The sequence below is a fragment of the Scleropages formosus genome, chromosome 8, assembly GCF_900964775.1.
Source record: "Scleropages formosus chromosome 8, fSclFor1.1, whole genome shotgun sequence".
Taxonomy (NCBI): Eukaryota; Metazoa; Chordata; class Actinopteri; order Osteoglossiformes; family Osteoglossidae; genus Scleropages; species Scleropages formosus.
Window position 1 is genome coordinate 24,641,011 of NC_041813.1, and position 22,290 is coordinate 24,663,300.

The following is a 22,290-nucleotide window of genomic DNA, read 5'->3' on the forward strand; positions in this document are numbered from 1 at the left end:
CGCATGTGTACCCCTCACCCTCCAAGCTTGCGCCCTGTGCTTCCGGGTTAGGTTCTGGCTCGCCGCGACCCCGCTCACGACAAGCAGTTTCAGTCAATGTGTGTGTGTATGTGTGTGTGCGCTTTACATTTTTCCAGGATATGCCCTCGAGACAAGGTTCCAGGATGTGGTCTAGAGCAACTGATGCTAGGAAAATAAACATATGTAGTATAGTGCATTTTTAATTACAGGTGTAACTGAGGGTTTTTTTGGAGAATCTAACAAATCAATATATCAAGACATGTCTATCAAAATTTTATTGATTGTGACATAGTGGTTGGATTTACAAACCGACATTTGCTACCAATTGTTTTCGTCAGCTGAAGACCCCGTGTGTTGTCTTCAATGCCTTTACTAACTATGCCATTATGAAAATACAAACTTGTGGTATTTTACTCAACATTTAGATCCATTAATGTGAAACATCAACGTTGTGATCAATGATATACTCATCTTACATTGTAATATGAGATAATGCATTGATGACCTAACCCCCCATATAGTGTGTGTGTATATACCTGTATATATATAAATCTCATTAATTTGTGAGGTTATTTCATATTCTTTTCTTTCCTATGCTATTATTCATATAAATTAAAAAAAAAAAACTTTAAATGTATTCAGCAAAGTGCAATCTTCTATGAACGTACTTTGAGTTTAAGTGAAAAAACTATGTACACTTTTTTTTTTTACATGGTCTTTAATATTTTAACTGTGTCCCTATCTCAAGAATGAGTTCTTTACCATACATTTTTAAGATCAGAAAGAATTTTCATGCCTTGTAGTGTTCTTTAAACGTTTAGCTTTGTTCAAACTTAGACGGTCTGTTTTGTTTAAAGACTCTAAACTTTAAGGAAGAATGTTCTCTAACATGTATTGCTGTATAGCTGCCTTCAGTCTTGTTTGTTGATGTGCATTATTCATTCTGTCAGAGACTTCCTTGAATATTTTTTTTATCATATTGTGTGTCTGTGTTTGTGTGTATACAGTACATGTGTTGGTTTTTAATTGCTCATGCATTATTCCTGTAGCATGTTATTAATGTGATATTAATGTCTTTTTCTGTGATATTTTAATAGACTTTTTGTCACTTTAGTACTAAATGCAATGTTACAATAGAATTGCTTTGATATCTGGAGCTTCTCACTTGAAGTACTATTTAAGGGCTACATTTCTTTAACCTTGCATTTGCTTTACTATAGTGCAAGAAACGGTTGTTTTTAATGAGATTCTTGGGCTGCCCGAAAGCAGTGGAGTGGAACTAGCCTGGAACTTGTGGGCTGTTTAAATGGACTGCAGGGGTAGGATTACCTGTATGCCGGTCCAAATTAGAATGTGCCATTCTTGCAGAGATGCAGCAAGCTGCTGTTTAAATTCCCCCGCAGATCTGAGACGGCAGGTAAAGTTGTGCCTAATGAACAACTGGCAGCTGAGAGATGGACAACTTGAGAATGAGAAAGATGGAGTCTGTTTATTCTCATGGCTAGATTTTAGAGAAGCTTCCAGATGTCAAAATAACATTAGCTGTTTGAGAAGGGATGCACCTTTCAGTAAGCTCAGAAGTATAAATTAAAATATAAAATGAACATACAAAAAGACATACAAGTGCTTAATTTATGTTTATGCATATCCTTATGTCTGAAATAGAGTAAACAGTGAATTTGTTTTTGTGCATCAAAATAAAAAATACACATCACTTCTTACATGTAATTACATATTTTAGTTTTTTTTTTTTTTTTTTTTTTTACACATCAATTTAACACATCATTGCCTCAGTTACATTTGTTTGGTTGATAGATTGATTATTTATTCATTCATTCATTCATTCCTAGGGCTTTGAACTCTTTATCTACTGAAGATGGGGAGCTATCCAGGGCACTGTATCTCCTCAGGCAGTGGACAGAGCTGGGGCTGACAGATGTGCACTTGGTAAATTACAGCGTTCTCCTCAGCCTGCCATCTTCCTCCCCAAACACCATCACCGTCAAGACCAGCGGTCAGTGTTTCTATCCCAACCGGCAACCTTGTCACACTGGGAGTCCTCAGCCTACCTCCAACAATCAGCTATTCTCCTTTGCTGCTTACTCTGCCTCGGGAACTCTAGAGGTATTGTACCAAAAGTCTCCTTCTCCTAAAACATCATGAAACTGTCCTCTGATTTGTAGTGAAATGCAGTGCTCATAAAGCAGGTTTACCAACTTTGCCCTTCAGTTTTAAAAATCGATGCAAAATTCACCGTGTTAAGAGGTCCTATGTTGACTAAAGAATAAACATTGCAAATATGCCCAACAGGTAAACTGCCCTGAATCTTTTAGTTGTTTACGCAAGAGGAGTTCAACTGTTACAGCACTGATCTGTTGTCACATTGCAATATTGCAGATTGAATTAAAGCTACATGTACAATATGTAATATTAGTTTGAGAAAACATTGCTGTCATCTAGATGGATGAGCAGCTGAGGGATCTATATAAATGTTTTTTTTTTTCTTTCTGTAGCAGTGCAGTATCCTTTACATCATTGACTATAGGGTCATGTAAACACACTGTAAAGACCTTTGCAATCTGTCAAAGTATGTGTAATATTTATAGACACACACACACATTGTCTGAAGCTGCTTATCCCAAGTGGGGTCGCGGCGAGCCGGAGCCTAACCTGGCAACACAGGGCGTAAGGCTGGAGGGGGAGGGGACACACCCAGGATGGGACGTCAGTCCGTCACAAGGTATCCTAAGTGGGACTCGAATCCCAGACCCACCGGAGAGCAGGACCTGGTCAAACCCACTGCACCACTGCGCCCCCCCTATAATATTTATATTAAAAAATAATTAAATTGAAGTTCTGCAAGCTATTAAAAGTGTGGTAGTAACTGCTGAAACAATGCCATAGCACATGAGGCTGCCTTTTGCGTCTGTGTGTGTGTGTAGTAAAAAAAAAAAAAAAATCCTGCTGTAAAAATGTGGTGTTAATTATTGATAGCTTGAAGGTTTCACTTTCACCCATTGTTCCTTTCATATGTGATGAAATTCCTGAAGTGAGTTAATACAATTGTAGGACTGTTGGAGTGCAGCAGGCTTCAGTTCCCGCCATAGATTTTCTATGGGATTTAAGTTGACTTCAAAGTGGTCATTCAGAGACATCCAATTTCTTTTCTCTAAGCCACTCAAGGGTCACGTTCGCTTTGTATTTGGGCCCATTGTCCTGTTTAAAGACTAATTGTCATCCCTGTTTCAGGTCTTTTGCAGACTGTTCCAAATCCTGCTTAAGGATCTGCTGTTGAGTTCATAGTTTCAGTGCCTGCTTTCTCTAGTTCTCTGCATTTTAGAAATAGCATAGCACTTAAACAAAGAAACCAAGGATGCTGGAAATGTAAAATAGGAGAATGAATTTAACCAACCAAAAGCTGTGTGTTAAGTACATTTTCTGTACTGTGTGTGAGATGAGTGCATGATGTTATTTTTTTCCATGTTCTATTCAGACAAACCATCTTCGAAAGGAAAAACTACCCCACGACCTGCTTCAGAGTGGGGCTTCTGTTGTCTTAGCATTTTCTTGTTTCTCCGAAAATAGTGCTATCAGACCAAAACACTCAGTTTTTGCCTCAGAAACCATGCACTCTGCCCACACTACTTCTGAGAAACTCCGACTTGGCTTTCTTGAGTAGTAAGAATCGGAGGGACGTCAATACTTTATACACTCGCCATATTTGTGGCTGAACCATTGTTGTCTTCGAATTCATATTTTAAACAAATTAACAAAACTGTGTTTTAAAAGGTCATGTATAATCACTCAGAACTGTAGTGGTTAACTTGCATGTACTGCTGTCATTGTTAAATATACACTGGGTTTTCAGAATGTGTGCCAGGCTTTAATTAACAGCTTGTTATATGCCAGAGTGTTTTTACCCAAGGGGGTGCTCATGCTTGAGGTACCAATGCATGGACAGCTTTTATTAGCCTTTATGACGAAATAACGCACTCCAAATATCAAAAAAAGATAGCTCACATAGCTGAAAATTTATTGGTTCCTATCAAACAGAACCGTAAACTGTATGTTAAACTAACAAGACTAAAGATAGACGGACAAACAGAAAGTTCTCTCAGAAATATATCTCTTCCTTTTTAATTCCTTTCCTTTCATTTAATCAGCGCCTTAATAGGGTATAAATTACTTCATGTTTTGTTTATTATTTCCCAGTTCTCCCCTGGTGCAGTTCTGCTAGGTTGTGGCTCAGATTGCTGCTTGGAAACACGTCAATCTTAAGTTGAAAAATTTAATTACTTGCTCAGCTGATGCTGTTATACAGCGCAGGTCACAGTATTTGACCCATTTAAACATCTAGGTGTTTCACTGTCACAATTCAAGGTAAGGACATTGCTCAAAGGTATGGTAACAGCTACAATAAGTGACGTTCAAACCAGCAGCCTTCCCTGTTTTACAAGTCCATGTTCTTAACTGGTATGCTTGGTATCTGCAAATTTCTTCGTATATCTTAAATAAACTTTGCATGGATTTCGGTGTAAAGAAGGTACAACCACAAACTGCTTCCAGTCATCTACGTATAAGCTATACCGAATAGTGACATGTTAACAAATTTACATTTAGATTTCCATGTTTAATTGAAGTAATGGAATTAGTGTCATAAATAGTTTAAGGTGCCAATATTTTCCTTTGACAACCATGCCCGTGATGCTTTTGTCATTAATAAACCAAGAAGAAAACTGTAATCAAAATGTTTTTACCACTATGTAAGATATGTTCTTGTATAAAGACTGCTGCAATCAGTTAAGGGGATAGTTTTCTGTTTCCGCTACCGTTATTGTTACTGTTTTTCCACAGGTGTAGATTAAAACCCTGTCTTCAGGTATAATGATATCATAGTTACCAGAATTGTATTTAAGACATTGCTTCCTAATCACACAGTGGTGATAGGATCCTTATTTTACTCTGTTTGATTAGCCTGTCACAACGTTGCATTACTTGCTGATTTGTACTGCTGTGTACAGAATAATAAATGCATGATGTCTTGTACAATTTCAGCTGAAGTAGGGAAATAAATACTTTTAGTTTTTAGTATTAAATTGAATATAGTTTCCAATTACTCTCACTGCCTCGGGGTTATCGGGTTCATTTGATGAAGTGAATATCTCGGGATAAAATCTACAAAAGTACCTCAGCAGTACATTTTGTAAAAGTGATTGAGCATGGGGATATAGTGTGGATAACCTACTATTAAGATGATTATGTGCAAGTTTCATTTTTGATGCTATTGTTTTTCCTTAATAAACATCACATAATAGCTTCTTTTTCAAAACAACAAGCTGTGTGAAATAAGGGTATTTTCTCTCTTGGTTTCAAGTCTGATGGCTTGCTGCAGAAACCCTGCTGAGTGGTTAGAAATATTAGTTGGCGGGGGACATTGTGTCTTCATGTTTCACACACTGCTGTAGGAATCTTTTATACAGAGGAGTACAAACTCATTATAGGTGACCACTTCCAATATCCTCTTGATGCCCCCCCAAATGGAACTGACAAGAAGAATTGCATAAAGTCTTGAATTTACAAGGTGAATGGAAACAAACATGATAGACAGATGATAGACATAGACAGACTTTATTTATCCTCAGGGGAAAATTCAATGTATAATTCAGAATATAGTATTATGCCATATTGTGTGCTTCTAATATATTATTCACCAAACCAAATACACGTCTTTACTCTTCTGCAGTTTTCCTACTTCAGATTATACTGATTACAGCCTTAAACGGGTTATCAGCTTATTCCGCATACACATGGAAGAATATATAGAAGTGTAATAATACTGAATGTATTTAACAAAGCGCAGTGGTAAATTACTGTGTTTTGTACAGCAGAGATCCTGTAGCAGCCGTTCTGCTCTTGGCTTTGCCATCTGTGGAGATCCAGTAAACAAAAAGGGAAGGGAGTGATAGCCAAGGTCCGCTCCCCTTGTTGAAGCACCTACTTGCAACCATGTGAGCAAAAGATTGTGATGTGGGTGGGGTAGATCTGACCCTTATTTTACAGCGTGACAATATCTCTGCCACCCACCATTTTTCTATGTGTGCATGCAGGCAGTGTTCAGTAAATTAGATTTGGGCACTACTGAGATTTTTATATAATTGCATAGGCCTTGAAAAATTACCTTGGCATTGCTCACATCAGGCAGTAAAGGAAATGAGTCAGTTGAAAAATGTGTGGGATTGTACTTGGAGGAGGGTGACAATATAAAAATAATTCAAAATGTGAACAATATTACTACTAAAAAGTATACCAACACTGTTTGTATAACTGTGATTTTAAGGTTTATTGAGTGGGAACATGTCATTTTAAGCATGCAATTGTTCAGTTCCCAGTGTGAAAGACCCTATCTATCTGAATCTGCTTCCTGATATAAAGAAAAAGTATGAATCACTGGACATGTGGACATACAGTTAATCTTGAAGGTTTTGATTGCAGTAAATGAAATTCCGATATCTTGAGTTCAAGGAAGTCACAGGAATTACTGGTACTGATAATTCAATGGTCAGTGCATGTTGATGTACCCTTTGTTCCCTTGCAAACCTATGTTAATCATATTCCATAAGCCTACGGACTGAAGTCCATGTTTAAAATGCAGAGTTCACCCCCATAATAAGTAATTAAATACTGTTGTCTTTGACAGCAGGGGTTCTGACAAGCCCAGAAACCCAGTATGAACAGAGTTGCACTGTGACTAATAAGTGTTTTTACTTCTCAACCCTTTGTCATCCCTGCAACCAATTATGTCCACAAAGCATTATCACTACATACTGTTATCCTTAGGACAGTTAGTTGTTTTTGTGACTCTACGTACAGAGAATATTTTTCTTTTTATTTTTTAAAGTCATGATTATTTGTTCAGGCCATCTCGTATAATGCTGGCATGCATGGCTGAAATTTGCTTTGCTAATTGTGTTACAGTAGAATAGTTCAGTTGAATTTTCATTAGGACTGAATCAGATTTGCATTGATTTATGAAAATATTAACACTCTAGCTACTCGCTGTTTACTTTAACTCTGCTGTTCTGTCATGTGTAACAGAAATCTACATATAACAGTTCATTTGCTTCTAGGTCTTCTGAAGAAATTGCCATTACCTAATGCAACTGCTTCTAGGAGCTGATTTGCTTTACATTAACGTTGACCTTAAAAAAAAAAAAAAAAAAAAAAAACTTCTCTTTTGTTTTAGCTCTTCAGTGGCACAATGACATCTTTCTGAGCACGATGTAAAATGTCATTGAGAGATTGGGTACATTGAAGGCAAAAGGAATTGCTTTTAAAGTGTTTAGTATGACCGGGTGACAGAGAAAGTTTAGAATTTTGAAATGTTCACCACTGTACTTTGCACAAGAAAAAGTGTAACAATTGAAAGCCAAGATGCCCTGACATGTGATGATACACTTGATCTGGACCATTTGTACATCATGGGCCCTACTTTTATATCCCTGATGCAATATGCAGTTTTGTTAGACTGATGTCACCTCATGCATTAGTCAAGTTGCACTGTCTGGATGACACAGGTTCCACTAGGGCCAAAGGCAAGCTGCGAATGCTAGTAATTACCCTTCCTGAATTACATAGTGCAATTTTGTATGATGTTCTGCATATTCAGCATGTGTATGTAAAATTTTGTCTTTTATAAGAGCAATTCTTAATGTAATGCAATTGTAATAAAATTGTACTCTTGTTGAGATGTACGTCACTTCGGACAAAAGCGCCTGCTAAATTAATAAATATAAATGTAAATGCAATGCTCTGTCTTTGCATAACAATTCTAATATGCAGATGGACAATGTAGCTAGATAACTTGTTAATTTCTTCAGTGGACTGGCATTTCATTAGGATGTACATTGCGACTTGCCCAGTGCTTCTGGGATAGCCATGGCCCTACATTGGACAAATGGTGAATGAATGAATGACATTTCTAGTCATTTATGGACCATTTATGATTTTCTGCATTGTCAATATTCATTGAATTATCATGATTAAAATGTCAATGTGTTTAACCTGACCATTTTCTTTGTCTTTTGTCAGGGTGAGATGTTCGACGTTCAGTATGGAAACATCCAAGATCTGAGTAAAGCCAATGCATCCACCAATGGCACTAACAAAATTGCACTTTTAAAACTAGGACAAGCACCCTTACTGTATAAGGTAAGTTATTACAAGAATGTCGAAGTCAATGAATTGCAGCAGTTTTTTCCGATGATCCTCTTGAGCCCTGAGCAGAATACTTTTAGCAGCAAAAGAAAGTCAAAGGATGAGAAATGGGATATATAACCATTGAAGCTGACATAAGCCAAATATTTAGAGAAACTATTAATAGCCAGCTGGCAGTGTGTACAAGTATTTTTCTGATATCCAAATTTCTATTATAGCAATTTGTCAACAGGAGAGATTTGGCTGTTTCTTTCTAGTTCTATTTTTGTCCCCTCTGTATGCTGGACAGATCGTCCATGATCCACATTGTCCTGATAACATACAATGAATAGTATCCTGAGGGGGGAAAAAAATGACAAAGCAGCAGAAGGCTGTGTTCTGGTTTATATGATTAAACGGAAATCACGTCTTACATAAACAGCACAATTTTTTATGAATATCCCACAATGCCTTTTGCATATCTAAAATTTTTAGGAATTCAAACTTGCTTGTGATTTGAAAATTGACTTCCTTCAGTCATTCAAGCATCACGTTATTTAGTTTTTATATTATTATCTCAAGTGCCGTCATGTTATTACATTTTAAAAAAGGAAATTATTTTCTTCCTTGTCGCACAAATCCTTCACCTTTAACTTTTTTAACTGTAGTCAACCTTTAAATAACCCCACCAGTCGTTCATGTGAACTCCCTCCGCTGTTGCTTTAATTAGCCCTAAATGTAGGCCAGCTGCCGAAATGTAATCATGCTAATTATAATGGATTACTGAAAAGGTCATTCTTGTGCGCCAGTATGAGCACACAAATTTGCTTTGCTTTGAGTGCTGTTGGATCTCGCTAAGCTACTCATGTATCCTTATGTGTCCTTTAGTGGCTCCTCCTGCTAGGAGACAGGACTTTTTGCTTAACGTTACACAGAATCGAATAACGGTGATAGACTGTTTACACAATTATACAGTATATGCTGTACATGCGCTGTACTTGTTCTCTGCTTCATTCATTTAAAGAAAGGTACTTTGAATTATTGAAGAAAAAAATAGTTAAAGCGTAGCAATACCTAGTAGTGTGCACCTGGAAATAGTGTGTTCTCCCATTAAAAACTTTCAATGTGAATAAATCAAATGAACAGCATACAGTACTTATTAATATGATGGACAAACTCTGTAGCATTATATATAAAGTCTTTGTTTAATTATATACAATATGAAAGTCTGTAGAGCTACTATACATTGAATTCCTAGTATTTTTAATATTTTTTTGTTAATGTATTTCAATTCAATTAGCTGCTTCATCAAAAATTAGCTGGTTATGGAATTCCCAGAATACTGTACATTTGCAGTCATATTTCAATCAGGTGTTTGGCAGGTAAACTGTTTTCAGTGATGCCGTGTTAAAATAGATCATTTGGGGCTGAAATTACATATAGCAAATGAGAGTATGGAACATATATTAATACATCACTCAGGGTAGAAATAGTCTGACCAGGTTAAAGAAATCAACAGAAATGACGATGTGAGAAAAGGTTCCGGATAAAAGAATTTGTGTGTTTTTAGTGGAGTACCCAGATAGCATGTAAAATTAGCAGATTAAGGATTTCTGAGGTTTATTGTGCTCTTTTCCCCATCTTCACAAAGTTTACCCTCAATCATGGAAGTCTTACCAGTGCTTTACACAAAGTGAAGGGCTTAAGACATTATGAGCACTTTGTCTCAGGTCCATTTATGGTACAAGTGAGAATACAGTTGTACCTCGTGATACGAGCATCCCACTTAAGCATTTTCAACAATACAAACATTTTAAAGTATGTTTATTTTTATTGTATTTTCTTCAGCAATCTGTTTGCAATTTTTTTTCTGCTGATGAGCAAAAATTACCTGCAGTTCCAGTCTCCATCAGTAGGGACAGTGAAATACATTCAGATAAAATAGGTGCTCGAGCTATGAAGAGACGGGCAAGTGGAGCAGATGGTTTCAAGGAGCACAAAAAGCGTATTTTTAAACCTTTTACCACTTCATCAGAATCTTTTACAGAAACTACCCGTTGAATAAACAACTTTGTTTTTTTCTATGATCTTAAATTATTATTAACTAATCTTAAATTAACCGGATGCTAACAATCCTCTTTGTTATGCATCCTTCTGCCGAGTTTTATTTTACTATGATATGGGATTGGCATTTACGGTTTCACACTTCTGAACTCAATTTCCCCACATGATTCTACATTACACTACAACTCATCAACTCAACATGAATCCACTGTTTGATTGCAGTCCTGAACCTCATGGAGGAACATGGCACCATCTTGCACAACATGGTATTTGAAGTAGAGAAAAAGAACTGATGTTTGTAATGGCTTGAGTGATCTCATATCAGTGACTGTGTGTGTGTGTGTGTGTGTGTGTGTGTGTGTGTGTGTGTATATATTTTTTTTCCTATTTTTCTCCCAAAATAATTCCATTGAACCAATTGGTTAATTCTCTTAGCGGCACACATTGATCTTCTAACTCTTCCTGAAGAAGAACAGTTGCTGTATATTTACGCCATTTGTATTTTTTAACTGACGCTTTTCTCCGAAGTACTTTACACTCTTAAGCTACTTACATTAACTTACCCTCTTATACGCCTGGGTAATTTTTACTGTATCAGTTAAAGGTCAGCACCTTGCTTAAAGTTCAAGTTGTTTTTATTGTCATTCCTTTTCATAGCTTGTACACAGTGGAACGGAATGTCATTTCTCCAGAGACCATGGTGCAGCACAGAACAAGGTGCTAGAGCAGGAAGGGGATAGGAACCTGCGTATTTTGAGTGTTAGGTAGCAACTCTAACTGCTGCACCCCCTGCTGTGCTACCGGTTATGTCCCTGTGCTGGGGGGTTAAATGTTGAAAAAAGGAGGGATTCAGACCTCACTGCCAGTGATCTGACAGGTAACCTGCAGACGCCCGACAGATTGAATAAGGCTACGTATGGTGAGCAGCCGAGGGGTGGGTCCCGTTACCTTTCCCAGGCTTTGGACTCCCACTCTAAAGTATAAATAGCACCTGATATCTTAACCATGTTCTGAGCTCAGGGGCTCAGTCAGAGGTTTAGAAAGCTCACCTCAGGCCACTGAGCCTGTTGGGGGCCTTGGGGACCTGAGTTCATTCAAAGCCAGCATCACGTAGTCTTTGTTCAGAATTTTTGGTGTCCAGACACGATGCTGTTTTTGGAATAGAGTTCTGATGTGCAGTCGTTTTACAGCCATTAACCAAAATTACACTGCAGTCCCAAAAATCAAATGAACACTGAAGCCATTGAACTCATTAAGTCAATGGAGACATTAGGGTTTTTGTTAATGACTGATTCAGAGAAGAAAAAAAATTGGAGACATCAGCTAACTATCCCAGTTACTGCTGAAGAGCTATGTGGAGCTTTTACACATATGCTGGAAATACAAGTAACTCCTTAATACACCTTATTGATCAGTGGAACATTAAAGCAACGGCAGAAGGGCTTCAAGTACTTAATGCTGCTTTTTTTTTTTTTTTTTTTTTTTTTAAATTGAAATTTTATGTGCCATGTTTGCAAGGACAGGCATATAAACTTTAAAATGTCTGAAATGTATGGACACACTATATAGTATGTTGATATTCTGTCATCAACACCATACTGTACAGTATAAACTATAAATGAAAATTCTTTAAAGAATACTTTTACATGATTTTTAAAATAAATAAATATAAATATGCAGACAGCAATAACCACTATCTGTTCTCTTTTACAAAGATGGTTTGTTTTAAGTACATGGTGTGATTTTATATTTTGAGTGGCCGAAAAGGCAATAAATAACTCAAGGAATGGATAATATTTATGGAAAATATAATTCAGACTTTTCTTCTTTATGTTTACTAACAAGAAACATATTCTTAGTATGAGTGAATCAGTTCTTAGCTTTAAAATAAATATACCTTTGCTACTTTTAATTCTCACCAAAAGATGGGTACCAGTTAATATGTGATTGATATTTTGTATGTAAATTATGATTGCTGATATAGAGTATCAGTTTTTTTAATGATATTTATAGTATTCGCTTTTAATTGAGAGATTCTTCTGGATTTTTTTTTTTTTTTTAATGGAAGCTCAATTGTTATGGAAGTTGTTTTTAAATGTTTTGCGGAGGAAAGTATCATAATTCTGGAATTTGGATGCCTTCCTAGCCATTGTTAAAGCTACACAAGTAAATATCACTGAAGTGCAGAACAAAAGGTCGTTTGATAAAATGGTAAGTTCTTGAAGTGCAAAACACAGCAATAACACATGTATTGATTTAATTTAGACAAAGGTGAACACTCACAAACAAAAAAAGTATGAGGCCTAGCTATTTATACTGTGTAATCCATCAAAGAACCTGTGCCATGCATAGACCACCTTCGGATACACATTATTCATTTGCAAAGGAGTTGATTATAATTTTTCCTCAGTAGATATAGATTTAAGAAGTATGAGGTACTCTTGGTAATGTAATTCACATAATATCCAAAATGAGAAATATGTAAAAGTATAACAGGCCTATCCAGGAATGGAGGTGGTAGAAAAAAGCTTTGAGATACTGTTTTCAACAGATTAATAATTTTAACTGTTCCTTGAATTACTTGTACAATTTAAACCTTTTTCACACTGATGGAATGATTTGTACACTTGTTCCAGGTTTCAGTGGTCAAAGAATGCCTGTGTTGGATTAAAGGGAAGTAAATACCTATATTTTTATTGTGTCTGGTGCATAAACAAACAAAATTTCAATTGTTTGTGAAATCACTGGTAAGCTTTGCTCAACTGAATAATTTAGGTTTGTCAATATTGACATTCAGTTTTCAACAAGAATGTGATACTGATAAATGTGACACACAAACATTTTGTTACCATCACTTGTTTTTTTAGTTTAATTTCCCTGAAGGAATTAATAAAGTATTATCCTATCCTAGTAACCCAGGGTGAACTTCGAAACTGATTGCTGTATTTACGTTTGAGTTTTTGAAGGATCTCTAATATCTTCGTGGCATTTCTTTCTCATCTCAGCTGTGTACTTTTGCAGTGTCTGCATGTGGTTTTCAAATTTGAATGACCAAATATTTGGCTATGTTATGACCATCCTCAGGAGAAGCTGAAGGATGATTAAAGGAGATACTTTAAATTCAAAAGGGCAAAGATGCCCCATGCATGTCTCTTTTTCTCTGTTTTTTTGTAACTGTTTTTGTCTTTAAATAAGTGTGTGTGTGGTTTATTTAAAAAAAAAAAAAAAAAGTTGCAGATAAGTGAACCATCTGATTTTCACACATTTTCTTTCTATTTTATTTATTTATTTATTTGTGTGTGTGTATTTACTGGAATGTCTGTGGATGGTGATACACTTCCAGTCACTGAAGTTTTCAGTAGCCACTGGAGGTGAGCCTGTCCTAGTAAGAGTGACTCAGAGGATTGAAATGGCCAGTGTTTCCTAAAGTGGGTCAGCAGCCCCAGTAATGGTTCTTGAAAAATACCCTGCAGGTTTTTTTGTACCCATATGAATTTCTTATACATTATAAGTTCCATATCCCAAAAGCTATTATCTTTTTCTATTAAATCCAGATCATTGTAAATTGCATGAGAAGTATGAAATTGCTGTATCGTTAACAGAACGTCTGGGGCAGTGCTCTTAAAATAAATGAACAAACTAAAGTCACATTGTACAACTAAAGAGAGTCAAACTCCACACTGCTTTTACTCTGATTTACCTTACATGAAATTTTGCATTTTGTTTCGGAGCTGGTTATTTTCTGTGTTGTAAATCATAGTTACAGTAGTGTGATTTTAAAATGGTTCTGACATTTGCCCCTAATCTGTACATTTCTCCGTGGAACAATCAACTTGACTGTAATTTCAATACACTGAGGAAATATTACTGTAAAGGACTCTTTATCTACATTACCTTTCACTTTTACTTGCTGTCACCTGTGACCCTGAACACCTACAGAAAAGCATGCCAAATTAATTAACTAACTACTTGTATGGTTAAAATAACCATTACCTTCCCCCTTTTCCCATTCCATTACTCATTTAAATATGATTCACACTAATTTCTGTGGTGTCATTAATGTTTAAAGAATTGTTTTAGAACATTGGTATTGTTTACTTTTACGTGCACTTTGTATCTGTAAATGCAATATACTGCAAATTGTTTTAATATATATGTTAACTTATATAAGTTTACAGAGCTAAAGTAACTTTATATGTATATATAAAGTATATACATATACAAAATATAATTACACTCTGTAATCTCTTTATGCCCAGCAATACCCATTCCATGCAGGTGTTACCAAGAATTAGAATTAAATAGTTATCCAATACTGAGGGGATGATCTTGAGTTTAATCTGGGAAGGGTATCTCTGCTGGCTGTGAGAGCCCATTGCCTTTAACATCATTTTAACTTGTATATGGGTCCAAATGGTTCTTCGGCAACATCCAGGCAGGCCTAGGACATCCCCATAAGTGTTTCTGTGCTGTCATTGCTTCTTTCTGTTTAAACATTTGTATACAAGATAGGAGATGTGGGGGTTGGAATTAGGGTTGTTCGGGGACCTGTAAGATACCCGGTAAGGACGTGAACTTGTAGCACAAAGGCTGCCAGACTCAGTCCCTTCCCCAACACTGCTGTTGTACCCTGAAGCAACGCACTTACTTTGAGTTGTTCTTTTACGAATGTCTTCAGGTAGTTTATTTGAACAAAGCTTCAGCTAAGCGTCACGTTAATATGTTTTACAGTGAGGTAAGAGTTCAGTGTCTGCTTGCTACATCACTATTAATGCTGTGTTTGTAGGTTTCAAGGGGAACATCATTCTTGTGAAAATATATGTATATTTTCACACGTCATACGTGATATATATATATATCAGTATTTTTTATATTTACATTTATGCATTTAGGAGATGCTTTTCTCCAAAGAGACTTCCAGTGAAGACTAGGTAGTAATTTTTCACATCATATAGGTGTACTTTTCCACATTGTTGTTAACTCCTAGTTAATGTATAGTGTCTGTAGTTGATTTCCAGTCATACCTGGAACCCCTAGACTGAGCATAATGACTAAAGTGATACTTGTAGGAGTGCTTACTGAAAATGGCAAAAAAAAAAGAAACAGGGTTCTTTACACATGGGTGTCATGCTGTTGGCATCTTGAAGGAAGACTGAGAGAAAGCTGCTTCCCCGGGACAATGGTACAAACAAAAATGAGGTTTACACCTTAAAAAAAAATCACACACACACACACATTTTCAGAACCGCTTGTCCCTTACAGGGTCACGGGGAACCGGAGCCTACCCGGTAACACAGGGCGTAAGGCCGGAGGGGGAGGGGACACACCTAGGACGGGACGCCAGTCCGCCGCAAGGCACCCCAAGCGGGACTCGAACCCCAGACCCACTGGAGAGCAGGACTGCGGTCCAACCCACTGCGCCACCGCACCCCCTTTAAAAAAAAAAAAAAATCCTTATACTTTAATAATATATACTTTAATAATATATAATATACCTTGCCTGATTAATGACATTTCAATTATGCCTGTGTGTGGTGAAGCATAATATAGAATGAGCTTCCATCACTAGATGTGTGATTTCCACTCTGTGCATGTTACTCTTGGTTAAGTGTTACAGGACGTCTTCATTTCCGTCTTTGTTCACCAAATCTGGTTAGTAGTTACTTTTCCTAAAAGGTGACCAATGAATTATTATAACTTGCTACCAGAAATGGAGCCTTAAGTACTTCTTGCAGATGCCATGTGTGAGTCATCATATTTGTACGCTTACCACATTTGGGTTTAGACGGGTGTGCTTGACAAAAGTGACCTTTGTGTTCATAGCTCTCCTTGCTGGTTGAGGCAGGGTTTGCGGGGGTGCTGACCTACGTTGACCCCTGTGACCTCCCGAGACAAGAGGATCTACAAAGTAAAGCCTTCAGCATCACCCTGAACCCAGGAGGGGACCCGTCCACACCAATGTACCCCAGCATCGGTGAGGAAAAAAATAATTGCATGCCTTAAACACAAGATATTGAAGGCCGAGAGTATGTAATATAATTCTGAAAAATGCAATGTGACAAGCTTTGGTAGATGCCATTATTTGATTTGCTCCCCCTCTTTCTTTCTTGTTTTAAGTCAGTGTGGTTTTAGTAAATTCAGTTTTTCATACTTGATTGGAGTCAACTGAGAACTCACATGTATAAACAATTATATCTGTAAAACACCAGCAAAGGTGTAGTAGTTGCCTGTATTGTATCTTACATTTGTAACTGCATGTAAGCCATTCAAAATGTAAATATTGGTCGGTAGTTTTGAGATATTTAGCGGAGTTTGGGAAAGTTACAGTATGCACAGTTTATCAAAGGCAGTGTCCTTGGGTTCCTTAGTGTATTATGAGTGCATTCTTCTTGTGAGAAGACAAATTAAAGGAACATTTCCTGTCTAGTAACACGGTGGTCCATTTATATAGCCCCGCCCCCCATGGCCAATGGTGTAATTACTTATAAAGTACTCAGTTATTATTGATTTTGTTGTGTTTAATAGAACTGAGAAACTACCTAGTTTGTTGGTAATAAATTTTATCTCTTTGCTAAGGGATTGATTTCAGACACGGTAATATGTATCTACTAAATATGAATGTGTGCTGTGTAAAAATTGATGCACAACGACTTACAAAGACCTATGAAAACTTTATGTGGAAATAAATTCCTAGGAAACTATGAAAGTTAAAGACAACTGTTTCTAATACATTCAGTTCCAAACACCATAACATCACTCGGAGAGACATTATTCCACTTTTGGAGCCAAAGCTGCAGGATGTGGTTCTGTTTTATTACTGTTTCTTTAGCTGCAAAATTCTGTGTCATATTTAAGAGTTACCTCTTACTTTTTGGAATGTTATTTCATGATAATTGCCATGCAGTACTGTAGCTGTCTCAAAGGGCTCTTGGGCTATACAATCAGGCTTGGGTTCAAATACGACTCTATGTGTGGAGTTTGCATGTTTTCCCTGTGTTCATATAGGTTTCCTCTCACGGTGCAAAGGTGTGTTTCAAGTCGACTGTTGACCCTAAATTGCTCTGTGTGTACGGGTGTGTTTGTAGTGTGTAGCCCAGTGCCTTTAGGATAGGCTCTGGATCACCTCGACCCCAAAAATGGGACAACTAGTTATTTATAGCGAGTGAATAATTAATGAGTAATCATAGAATAGTGTACATATCTGCACCTTTCTGAAAGATCAAAAACATGCTTGTGTTTTATTCAGTAACTTACTGTGAAACCCCCCCCCCGTTAACTTCCTTGACCAATAGTGTTACGGATAGAAATGTAATAGATTGCATTTGCGTGTCCAAGTGAGTAGATGTATTACTTTAAAGCTTTAAAGTTTGTACCACTTATTTAGCAGCATGTTCTGCCTTTGATTGCATATTCATGAAAAGCTTGAGATGTGCAGTTAATGACATAGCGTGTGAATTTGTCACATGGGCTGCTGAAAATATACGGAATCCTCAAATGGTTCTCCTGCTTAAAAGAACCCAGACTATAGAAAATAGCCTACACTGACTTTTGCTCATGTTTTAATCCTCATGTAAGCAGAATCACATCATCAGCTGGATCACCTGGAGATGTGTGGTTATGTGACACGTGCGTGGGAGGTCAGTGAGAACGGTCTTAAATTGGCCCAAGTGGGAGATGAATGGCTGGACCAGGAGCTGCCGTGAGAGACGGTTTTCATGAGGGGTGAACAGATTCGACAGATGCTGACGAGGACAAATTGAGAGTGATGCAATGCGGGAGTTTGGGACCGTGCAGTAGAATAAGGAATTCACGTGCCATTCACGTGTTTCAGTTTGATATACGATGATGTTTTAGAGGGATATATATTCATTGGCTGAGGATTATTTACTGGGATATTAATTATGCTGAGCAATAACATACTTTAAAATACTCAGCAGGCTTCATTGGTTCTGTTTTCTCTGCAAATCTTTTTAAATATTGGAGCTATGAAGTAAGACTGTACAGGAAATAAACAGGGATTTAAGGTCTGTGACTGTGCAAAAAGAATAGCCTTAGCAAACGTCCTATTGCGTTTATACCTTTTCAGAGGGAGAAGACGCACAATTATATGAGTGCCAAGCATTTTTTACATGTTAATTTCCAGTTGCTGACAGGTAGGTCTGTTCACAAAGAAAGAATCATGTCCCCTGGGTTATTTAGGAATCTTGTTGAAGCCAAAAGAAGCCTTTGAATAGAAATGTAGTCATTTGCATACTTATTTAAATATGCAGCAGCCATGGGATAGGTGCTGAAACCTTTAATGAACAAAAGCCTCCCATCTCCATCTGTGAGGTAGAATAACTGAGTGCAAAAGTCACTGCTGGAAATACAAAGTTTCATCACCTAATAGAATGTTTTCTCTTTTTGTTTAAGCTCAAATTTAAAAATGAACACCTCTGTTCATAGATGTTCACATTTTACTTTGTTTTATTACAGCGGTTCAGGCTAATGCCATGACGTGTTATTTTAGAGATTATAAACATTGTTCACCTTGAGCAATTATAACATTAGCCTGAAAAGAATGTTATTTTGACACTGCCGTGAATAGAGACACTGCCACTAAATATTTCACTATTCCCGTCCATTGAACTGTTTGCGTGTAATTCACAGCAGGACATAAGCCACATTAAAAAGGAATGGTAAAGCAAAAAAAAAAGAAAGGTTGCAGTCTAGTTGTGCCTTTCACAGGAATATATGTAGATTCGTGGGCATTGGCAATGTTTTTATTGTGGGCTAGGTGTTTTTTTTTCCTCCCCGTAATATTAATTTAGGTCTGAAAATGGTCTCTATTACTGGTGCAAGTTTCTTATGTAAATCCCAAAACATGTCCTTCAAAAAATATATATATTATGAGATCCTCAGAGGTTAACAGTTATTTTTATAAATAAACCCCATTGTGTCTTATTCCATTTTTATTTAGACTAGGGCAATATTCCTGTTCTATTTAAAGAAAATCTCTGCCTTCAAGGTTTACAGCAAGACCTTGTAAATTCAGTAGGACACATGTTTTTTTGTGTTTCAAAAGTAGGTTAGGTTTTCTTGGGCTTAATTGCCTTTTTAATGGAACAATACTTAACAATTAAGTGTTTAAAACTGCGTTTGCATTTTTAAGCTCTTTCATGCATTGATGTTAGAGTTTTAAAAGCTCTATTTGATTTTATACATGTATTCTGTCAGTTTGACAGTTACTTTGCAAATCAGGTTTTGGGTATTTTTCAGGTATTTCCAGAAATCATTTCTTGCTTTCGATTACACCCATAGTTTTCAAAAGCCTAGCCCGGCAACACAGGGCACACGGCTGGAGGGGGAGGGGACACACCCAGGACGGGTCGCCAGTCCATTCCAAGGCACCTCAAGTAGGACTCAAACCCCAGACCCACCAGAATGCAGGACCTGGCCAAGCCCCCTGCACCACCACATCCTTCCCCCCGTTGTACAAATTATGTCCAAATCAAATTTTTCATTAGTTGTTTCTGAACACTAAGAAAGGGATTGGAAAGCTGAAAAAATTAAAATCACTTCAGTCATTCAGCAAAATCACTGCAGCAGTTCACTGCATATTTTGAATATGCTACAGTGTCATCTGTTTTAAACACTGTTTATCATCAAGCCTAATTAACTTGCACAGACCAAATCTCAGTTGAAAACATATAGGGAAGTTAGTGAATGATCTCAGTTCATCCAAAAAGACTTATATGATTCAGTTCATGCATTTCCTGCTTTATATCAAAGAAAGTAGTACTTTACATAATCTGTAAATATTTTATACCATTTCATTTTATTTTTTTTTCTTCTGTTCAGAATTTTATAAGGAGTGAAATGCATTAAAAAAAACTTTTCATGCAGGTTAATTACATAATATAATTTTCCTAAAAATTAGAATAAAAACAGACATATACTGAGTCGTATTCAAACTCAGGGGAACACTACCCTACTGCATGGTAATTATTCTAAAATAAAATTCCAAAAGGTAACAGGTCTTAAATATGAGACAGAATTTAGCAGCTAAAACAAGCAATGAAACAGAACTACATTGTCCACACTGAGTGAGTGAGTGTGGGTATGTGTGTTATATATGTGTGTGTGTACATATATATATTATATATATGTACACACACACATATACACAGTATATATAAAAATGTTACTGTGGAACTACTTTGGAAGTTTGTTTTTTTGTCTTTTATCATCCCTTTTGGAGTCTATGGAGTGTAAATGTTTTCTTGGTTTTGATACATTGTATGTAACCAACGATGCAACCATATTGACAATTATATCAACTAGTGAACAGCTGAAAATACCTCTTTTTAGTAAAGTCAATCTTTCTACAAGAGATGAATAAATATGAAATTCAAACTCATTTTTGAGCTCTCCAGAAAAAAAAAGGCTTTAAGGAACACTGTTGTTTAAGTGGCACACAAACCAAACTTTCTTAAAGGGGGGGGGGGGCAGGGAGGAAAAAGCCAAGAGTGAATTGAATATGAAACACCAGCAAGGGACTTTGAATGAATAGTTTTTATTGAAATTCTGTGCTGTAAAAACTGTCCACCCCATGAAAAGGTATTGCTTTTTCAGGAGGTTTACTTGTATGAATATTTGACAATTCAACAACATTGATAAAGGAATTGCAATTATTAATTGCAGTCATTTATTCAAAAAAAAAAAAAAAACAGAAATACAACTCTCTCTATGTGGAAAAATAAGTTCACCCCTTCTTTAATAGCTGGTGTTGCCCTCTTTTGGAGAAATCAGTTCTTGTAGGCATTTCTTCATCTGTCTCTTATGTTGGTGTGGAGAAATGTTTGCCCAGTCTTCTTACAGCACTAACCTGTGGGGAGTTTGAGGACTTCCTTGCATGTACTACCTACTTCAACTTTTACTTGAAGTCCTCCCTCCATCTTTTATATGGGGTTGACATCTTGGTTTTGACTCCCTGACCCTACATTTTTGAGTCATTCTTTGATGGATTTGCTTGAGTGTTTTAGGTCATTGTCTTGTTGCAAGGATAATTTGCAGTTCACCTTCAACTTCGACAGATGGCCTCACAATCTCCCCAAACACTCTTTGGGGCAATATGGAATTCATAGTTGACTCAATGATGGCAAGCTGACCAGGCCCTGAGTTAGAAAAGCAGCCCAAAACCATAATGCTTCCACCACCTTGCTTCACAGTTGATATGAGGTTCTTTTGGTCAAAGGCTGTTCTTAGACATCTGGCATGGAGCGGTGAGTGGCTTCTAAATTCATGATCTGATCTTAATAATAAATCATAATAGGAGTACTACGTTTGTCTCATCCCTCCAGAGAACATTGCTAATCCCGATCTTCAGCTGGTGTTCTCTGGAAAAAATCTCTATTCTTTTCTGAGACCTCGCATGTAGGGCAAAGTTGCGCAGTACCTTTCAGATGGCTGACTCATGCTGTTTGACGTTGACTCAGACGAGACTTGCCTGTAAATCTTTGGATGTTTTCCTGGAGTATTAGCATTAGCCTCAACCACTATAAAATGATGTAAAATGATTAATGATATTAGTTGTATCCTAGTTTTTGTGCAAAATAGATAATTACCACTGACAGGTATAGCCCAGAAATTATGACCAATTGCACTTTCATAAATCCAACAATAAGTGTATAAAAGGCATCTTTAATGTTGAAACCTAACTGATTTCTACATTTTATCAGTGGTCTTCCCCATTACGTTGCAGGTCATGAATGCATTGGAGCTGTTAGTTGGCCATCCCATGCAAGACATTTAATTTTATCCCAAGACTGTGTAATAGGCATATATGTATTAAGAAGTTAGAAGTTAAGAATCACAATTGTGCCCACCTATGTCCGAGTCTGTCTGCCTTCTTGATTCTTTCTACACTTTGTGCATATATTTAGTAATTGTATGTTATCAATAAAAGACAAGGATGATATTAAGGTGAGGGTTTTAATTTAGGAGTGCATGTTTGATGTAGCAAAGCCAAAG

General features: G+C 36.8%; 1 protein-coding gene across 1 annotated transcript in view; it reads left to right on the plus strand.

The window, feature by feature from the left end:
- naaladl2 (N-acetylated alpha-linked acidic dipeptidase like 2) overlaps window positions 1-22,290 on the plus strand; it is a 188,751-nt gene that overhangs the window by 107,588 nt on the left and 58,873 nt on the right. Inside the window, exons 4-6 of the mRNA XM_018757073.2 lie at window positions 1,872-2,145; window positions 8,110-8,229; window positions 16,102-16,252. Coding sequence (XP_018612589.2) covers window positions 1,872-2,145; window positions 8,110-8,229; window positions 16,102-16,252 — 545 coding nt within the window. The remainder of the gene's footprint in view (window positions 1-1,871; window positions 2,146-8,109; window positions 8,230-16,101; window positions 16,253-22,290) is intronic.